This window comes from Carlito syrichta, unplaced genomic scaffold (assembly GCF_000164805.1).
Source record: "Carlito syrichta isolate Samal-C Ts95f unplaced genomic scaffold, Tarsius_syrichta-2.0.1 Scaffold286965, whole genome shotgun sequence".
In the NCBI taxonomy this organism is placed as follows: Eukaryota; Metazoa; Chordata; class Mammalia; order Primates; family Tarsiidae; genus Carlito; species Carlito syrichta.
The window spans coordinates 1-7,796 of NW_007231061.1; the positions used below are offsets into that span (position 1 = coordinate 1).

General features: G+C 56.8%; 1 protein-coding gene across 1 annotated transcript; it reads right to left on the reverse strand.

Annotated features, from left to right (window-relative positions):
- Positions 1-1,086: 1,086 nt before the first annotated feature.
- Positions 1,087-7,149, reverse strand: MPG (N-methylpurine DNA glycosylase). The gene is made up of 3 exons (XM_008052649.1): positions 6,919-7,149; positions 4,276-4,480; positions 1,087-1,532 (listed from the first exon to the last, which is right to left on the reverse strand). The coding sequence occupies exons 1-3, from the start codon at positions 7,138-7,140 to the stop codon at positions 1,156-1,158; spliced, it is 804 nt and encodes a 267-aa protein (XP_008050840.1). The 5' UTR covers positions 7,141-7,149; the 3' UTR covers positions 1,087-1,155.
- Between the last annotated feature and the right edge of the window lie 647 nt (positions 7,150-7,796).

The window sequence follows — 7,796 nt, forward strand, 5'->3', positions numbered from 1 at the left end:
GGGGGGGGGGGGGGGGGGGGGGGGGGGAGGAAGGGACAGCCTCAGGCTGGGCTCATGCCAATCCCCTCAGGCTCCTTCACTACTTCCGTGGTCGCCACCACCTGGAGGAGATCATGTACAACGAGAACACGCGACGCTCCCAGCTGCTCATGCTCTTCGACAAGTTCCGCAGTGTGCTGGTGGTGACCACCCACGAAGACCCCATTATCGCTGTCTTCCAGGCACTGCTCACCTGAGCACAGGTGCAGGATGGAGAGGCTGCTGGGGTGTGTGGGTGGGTACCAGTGTCTCCCCACTCCAGGGTCCCTCCTTGCTGGGCCTGAGCCCTTTTAGCTCTGAGGCCTGGCACTGGGTGGATGCCAGCCTCAGCCTGATTAAAGGCCTGCAGAGCCCCCTGGCCTGGCTACAGTAGGTTAAGTCTGGCTCAGCAGCAGATCTGAGGTGGCCACCCTCAGGGTTCTTCTTCCCTCTAGTCCTCACAGAATGCCACAGTATTGCTGAGCTGGAGGGAACCCTATAGGTCTCCAGTCTCTGGGAGAGTCCCATGTCTTCCATGTGCACTGGGCGGTACGCTTCTTAGACCTTCTTCCCGCCTGCTTGTGGTCCCTGGTCCCCCACTCTGTGTGGTCATCCCAAGGAATGTGCAGAAATGTGATTGGCCCGTCCCCACCCCTCTGACAACCATCCACTTTGAGGTCCCATGTGGCCTTCTCACCAAGCACCAGCTCTGTCCACCATGCTCTCTTGGCTCACTATGAACCTTTCCCGGCCTGGCCCTTGCCATGGTCCACAAAAGCTACCAGATGTGTAGCCAAGTTGTCACCTGACCATCTGAAGTGCAAGGGCCTAAGCTGGCCCCACTGGACTGGGGCAACCCTGTCACCTGTGCACATTCTGTGGCTGATGGAGATGTGACCTGCTGTGCAGGACCCCCACCCTCAGGGGCTGTCTGTACACATACTGGCAACTCCCCCTAGTGTCCACAGTAGGCCTGGCATTGCACACACAAAGTCCTCAGCCTTTCTGTTCTGGGGAAAGACACACACTGACTACCCAGAGGGCCTCTGGCTGAAATGCAAACAACAGTTTTCTAGAAATAAAGCATTTATTTGATTTTTGAACAATTAAAAAGCTTTGTCTGAGCAGGCCCTTTACTCAGGCCTGTGTGCCTTGCTCAGCCTTTCTGTCCACCACACTGACCCAGGGGCTGCCTCGGACATAAAAGCGCAGGGGCTTCTGGACCCACTCCCCTGCACTACCAATGCCCACCCGGGCTGCTGCCACCACAGCTGCCCCACTGAGCCCCAGGGAGCCACGTTCCAGCCACATGGCCTCATCCTGGGCAAGGTCCCTCTGATCGAAGCTTTTGTCGATGGCCAGGGCCTGGCACAGCTTGGAGGGGCCACTGCAGAGCTCACGGTCCTTGAGGGCACGGCTTGCAGTGCCTTTCCGGAGGGTGCTGCGAAGCTGCCGCATGGTCTCCAGCCCCCCCAGGGGCTCCAGTGCTCGCAGCAGGACGCAAGCCCCATCCCCTGTGGGACAGACGGACAGCATGGTAGCAGAGCCTCCCCAGGCTCTGCCCTCTTTGCCCCAGTGCACTTCCAGACACCCAGTGTCATGGGGAGAGTGTGACTGTCTCCCTGTGGGACAGGGACCATGCTTTACATACCTGAGCTTGTGCCTTCTGGAACTGGGGGGGTGGAGGGGGCTGCCTACTTCCCCCTCTTCCATGCCTACACCCATGAGGAAGCTCTGCGTTCTGTGGGCGCCTCTGGTTGCCCCCACCAGGCAGGACCTCTGCCTTGCCCCTGGCTGGCCCCTATTGTGGCTGTCCTTAGAACTAGCTAGGGATACCCTATAAAATCACGTGGTGAGTGCTGGACCTCAGCTCTTCTCTCCCTGGCTTTCCCTGATCTTCTGATTGGCAGCAACTATAAGGCCAGTGAAGGAAGCCCTAGAGAGGCAGTTCTCCCTGGGCAGGGTCACTCTGCCAGGAAGCAGGATGCCTTGCCCTAGCCCAGATCCCTAGCTGGGCTCCAGGGCTCTCCATCTGCCTCACTCAGCATCCATGCAAGGCAAGCAAGGGGTTGGCTTGGAGCAGCTGCCACTGTGCACAGAGCACTGGGAGAGCCCATCCGGTGACTCAGTGGAAAGCCTGACTGTAAGACCCTCCACAGGCAGGCAGGAGGAGGTGCCAGTGAAGCCCCTCAGCTCCTTTTTGGCATCCCTCCTCCAGCCCAGTACTCTCCTTGCCAGTCCAGGCTGCTTCAGAAGCCAGAGATGCCAACTGATGCTCCTGGGACCAGGGGCTCACGTAAGAGGACACAGATGTCCTAACTCCCTCAGCTCTGTCTGAGAAGGACCCTTGGGTTCCTAGGTTCCTGCTTTCCTGAGACACCTGCTCCGGCTGTCTGTGCAGCCACCTGGGAGCCAGGCTCAGCCAAGGGTAGCCAAGCCAGTCCCCACTCTTGGGCCTTGGCCATTGGGGCCTCCACAGCAGCACCCTGAGGCTCGCAGACAAAGCCATGCCTTCCAGCATGGCTAGCAGCCCAGGAAAGTTCTAGTAAGTAGACATTTCTTAGCCTGCCAGTTTTCAAAGTATTTCAAGATACAAGCAAGGTCAAGCAAAGCCCAGGAGGAGCACCCTCTGTGCCCTCAGTAGGAAGAATCAGGACTCCCTATTTCCCTGTGAATGCAGGACACGGCCTCCCACCACTGTCTCACTGAGTCGCCAGGGCTGCCTGCAAATGAGTCAGAGCCTAGCTGCCCTTGTCACCACACCCCCTTCTCCTGCCTGCCTTCTCCTTTGTGCAGAATGCATCCAGGTTCTGCATCCTCACATGAAAACATGACCCCTCTGATCTGCCCAACGACATCCTCACCCCTACCCTTCTGTCCACCCTGACCCTCCCCCCGGAGGGTCAACTCTTCTGGCTCTGGCCACCTCACCATTCTGCTTTTGGCCCTGTGACCTCATCCCCTTCCCCAACCAGCTCCTCATCTCCGTGGGCTGCCCTCACTTCAATGCCAGGCCACAGCTATGTCCTTAGCCTGCCTTCTGCCTCCACTCCACTTGGATGACTCTGCCCTGACCACCATACCTGTGCGGGGCCCTGCCCTCCAGATCTGGGCTTTCCTGGGGGTATCTTGGTCATGTGTCTAGGAATTATAGCTCACATTCCTGTCTCTGCCTAGTTTACCACACCCTAGAAGCCCAGGTCCCCCCCCCTCCACCACAGCACCAAGCATTTCTGCACTTGGTCTCTCTGAGTTCAGTTTTGCCTCACTTGAGGGGGATGTTTCCACTACCAACAAAAAGCTCCGTGACCAAGCATTCCAGGGGTACCAGAAGGGGGCCTCACTGTCTTGTGATGCCCAGTCACTCAGCTTCACTCAACACCAGCACAGGGCCTGTCACGGGGTCCCTGAATATGCCAGTCCCCATGGGTCTTGAGCTAGACACCCCTAGCTGCCTGCTCTGGGTGGTCACAGCTCACACATCACTACTCATTCAACAAATGTGACCTACAGTGTGGCAGGCTTCCAGCCCTGTACTGGCCCCAAGCAACTGCTCATCTTGGGACAGGCAGGGAAGGTTCAGCAAACAGATGCTGGGACCAGCTGGAAGACCCTGCTCCTGGTTAGCAGTGGCAGGGTGGTGCTATGGTGTCGGGGCCCGCCTGGCCTCTTCCTCGCCAACACAGATCACCTGGAACACAGAGCCACATGCTCACCAAGGACAGAGCCTGCCCCAGAGGCGAATGGGCTCTCCCAGGAGCTCTGTGGTGGGAGTGGTCCTGTACCTTGCAGGGTTTGCAGCAGCATTCCTGGCCTCTACCACTCAATGCTAGCAGCACCTCCCAGCTGGGGTGATCAAGCATGTCTCCAGACATTGCCTCACGTCTCCTGGAGGGCAGAATTGCCCCCCGTTGAGACATGCAGACCCCATAACAGGCTGCCTGGCAAGGCTCCTGCCTGACAGGAGACTCTTGGCACCAACTCCAAGTTCTGGAACCAGCGGTGGCCACCTGGAACTTACCTGCTCTGCATTCAGGGGCCACCCCAGGGCCTTCATTCTGTGGGGCCCCTATTCTGTGGGCCTCTATTCAACCCCTCTAGTCAGTCTTGCTCTGCCAATGCAGTCAGAGCTCCGGAAACTCTGACTTGGCTGTGGCAATGGTACATTCTTGCTCCTCTGGGGGGTCCCCTGGCTGCTAGCTGAGGGGGCTCTGCCAGCCCTCCTGCCTCCCCAACCTGTGTCCCAGCACCACTCACCCTGGCTGGAGACGTTCATGCAGAAGTACATGCCATAGATGATGTATACATACAGGGTCCCTGGCTTCATGAACATGCCTCGGTTGCGGGGAGTCTGCCGGCCACCCCTTGAGTGGGAGGCTTCATCCTCTGGCCCCAAGTAGGCCTCAGTCTCCACAATGCGGCCTCGGAGCTCCGTGCCATTGGCGAGTCGTCGGACTAGGACCTGTGGGCAGTCAGTTTCTGCTCAGAGCAGGAAGGGATGGGGGTCTACCCAGCCTGGACTTCATCTCCCCATCTCAGGATGTGCCAGGCGCCCAGGCCCAGCCAGGGCTCCTCAGCTCATCTCTTCCACCCTGCCTTTTCTCTTGCTCCTGCTCAGAGCCTGAATGCAGCCATTGAGCCCTGCTGGACCACCAGACTACAGATCATACTCCAGTGTCCTGAACAAAGGTTGCAGCCACTTCAAGTCCCAGCCAAGGCTGGGCTGGAAACCAGCACTCATGGATTCACCGTGCAGCTTGACCTTCATGTCCTATCAGTGGGGCCTTTCATTCTCCTTCCTCCTTTCCCAGAGTCCCCTTGAGAAAAACATTATTTAGCATGGGGTCAGGCAGCATGGAGGGCACAGGGACCCAAGGGTGTCCCCACACGGTCACCTGGGACGTTCTAGAGCAGAGTGCTCCCTACCTGGGCTGCCAAGGTGGCCATAAAGGACCCTCATACTTAGCAGCCACCTACCAGCTCTAAGACCTTTCTGAGCAGCAGGACTAGCTGCTCAGTTCCCCCAGCAGAGCTCTGGGGACCATCCACATCTCCAGCACCTGTCTTGTCCTCGGGTCAATTGGACATTCAGGCCGCCTTCGCCTCAGCCCAGGAATCCCTGTGGTGCCTGAGGCCATGGTCAGTATCATAGGCTGGGGAGACCACTCACCTGGGGAGCATCTGGGAGGCCTTCCTGGAGACAGGGTAGAAGAAAGAAGGGGTTGTTGCCTGCGCTAGAAGCCCAGAATCCCTTAGGCATCCAAAGCCGTGAGGACAAAAGTGGACAGGTCAGGCTTGGCCAGACTATCTCTAGAGAAGAAAAGGAGCCCTGCCTTTCCAGGAGTTCAGTGGGGGGTGTTCCTCTGCTGGCTTCCCTCTGCATGCTCCTGTACCTCCGTGTGGCACACTGGGGGCCCCACTGCCTTCTGGGCAGGAATGTCCCACTGCCCTTTTCTCACTATTGTCTTTTCCATCCTGGTTTTCTGATCTGGATTTTACTCTGATACCACTTCCATCCATGACAGATGTTCTCTCTGCCTCCCCCCCATCGCCCCAGTTATAAGCACACATGCTCCTTCTTACTAGTGGAGGATCCTGGCGAAGCAACACCCTTCTCAGCCCAGAGAATGGTCTGGGTTGTCATGGAAACTCATTGCAATGACTCTTTTAGGGATGAATGGATGACCCAAGCCTGGCTGAAGGGTCTGCAAGGACATCCACTGGGGGGTTGAGGAAAAGGCTGTCCTCCCTCACCAAAGGGACACAGGGTGAAAACCCTCTTCTCTCTTGGACATCAATCTTGTCCACCAATGTGCCTGTGTGGGCATAACTGGAGCCTATGGAAGAAACTGACACGCCAAAGATGCTGAATAGAGACACGTATTGTCATCCCTGACACCACCCTGGGTCCTTGACACAGGTGATCCTCGACACACCTGCTCATGTCATTTTGTCATATCATAAATGCCTATTATTTAAGGTGCTTTTAGAAGGACCCTCTGGCTCTTGCAGCTGAAAGCATTCCTTCTCCAGTAAGTGAAGACCAACTCAGCACCCAACTCCTGGCACTGGTTTTGCTTAGATTCTATTACAGAAACTAGCCCTCCTTGGCCATTTTAACCTAAAAGCAGGCTTGTTAAAAGGGTAGACCCTGGAGGCTCTAGGAGAACCAAAAGCCAGGCCCAGAGCTTTGGCACACAGGACCAACACCCAGTCAGCACTCTAGACTGATTTGTATGCCACAGCTATGGGAACATTCATGCGTGGGGACAGGCTGCACTGCAGCTCCCACCAGCGTGGGCCATGAGTGATTCCTGCTTTCCACTCCAAATCTGATTGGCAGAGCCCAGATCCTGGACCTGTGCTGAGTTGCAGGGACCTGGGAAGCCAGCACTGCATTGTGAGCTGCTATAGTGGGAAAGGGGCAGCTTTCCAGTGGTTCCAGTGCTGGATAGCCCAACACTGGCCACAGCAATGGTTCCCACATGTCTAAACACTGTGAGGGAGAGCCCAGGTAGAACAGAGATAACACTCTTATTTCCCAGGTAAGGAAGGCTAACAGTGCAACTGCTTTGGACTTTGATGTGCACTATAGGCAGGCAGATGGTGGCACCCTGGCCTCCACCCTGGTAAACAGCACTGGCAATTTCCACGTTCCTCCCTAATGACCCCAGACAACTGAGAGGAAGTCATCCAGGGACTGATGTGAGCAAAGCAGCTGACTGCATGAGGACAAGGAGGGTCATCTGAGGGACAAGTGAGGGATGTGAGCCCAGCAGAGCTCGCTGGGACCCAGCGATGCCTGCATGCTGACCAGCACTTCAGGAGAGACCATGTTGCCATGTTTACATTACCTGTACCAGAAATGCCCAGGCCAGGGGGATGCCATGTTTACATTACCTGTCCCAGAAATGCCCGGGCCAGGGGAACTGCTGGCTGGTCGAAAAACTCTGACCCCAGTCGGGTAAGCTGGTCCTTTGAGTTTGAGAAATAGATACTGCAGTGAGGGTCTGGGGTCACAAGTGGTCCCATGTGGGGCTCCTTGGGGGAAGGTATCCAGGCAGCATATGATGGGCCCTGTGGCTGCTCTGCCTCTGCCAGTCGCTGCTTTTTTTGGCCCATCCTTCTGGAAAGCTGTAATGGGAAAGAAAAACATTAAGCATCTGAATAGGAGAAGACAAATAGTTATGTGGTGAGGTCAGCCTCGGGGAGCTCAAGGACTGGATTTGACCACCTGCCTTGGTACCTTTATCTGCACAGTAAAGGCAACCACACTGAGGGTTGTCATGAGGCACAAACAAAAGTCAGCCATGACATGCTCAGCCTCAGGAAATGATGGCACATGAGACTGTGCTGCAGGAGAGCAGAGTCGCTGCTCTGCCTATGCACCCTGCACCCTTAGGGGCTGCACGGCTTAGGGGCCCAGGCTGCAGGACCAGGGAGGAGAAGCTTGGGACTGTACAGCTGGTACATGGGGGCCCCATGCAAACTTCTGAGCTGGTTTCTGGAGCTCTGCCCTTTGCACCCAACCCTGACCAGGAATTCAGAAACAACTGGGAGCTTGCTGGGCCTGGCTGAGAAACAGACTGTGAGTTCCTGACCCCACTGTCCAGGCAACTCCTCTGCAGGGCTCCCACTGTGTCAGAATTTTCAGCATGGCCCAGGAGTCCTGACACACACCGATAGGTGAGCATGGGCCTGCCATCAGCCTGGCCCCATCCCAAGGGCTCAGGGAACGAGCCGCTGGGTCCCTGACTGTCTTCCGCTTGATCGAGCAA

Excerpts from the sequence above, each read along its gene's own strand:
- MPG (XM_008052649.1), bottom strand. The coding sequence starts at position 7,140 with ATGGGCCAAAAAAAGCAGCGACTGGCAGAGGCAGAGCAGCCACAGGGC. Across the intron at positions 4,481-6,918 it reads CCCGGGCATTTCTGGGACAG|GTCCTAGTCCGACGACTCGC; the intron begins GTAATGTAAACA and ends GACTGCCCACAG. Across the intron at positions 1,533-4,275 it reads CATGAACGTCTCCAGCCAGG|GGGATGGGGCTTGCGTCCTG; the intron begins GTGAGTGGTGCT and ends TCTGTCCCACAG.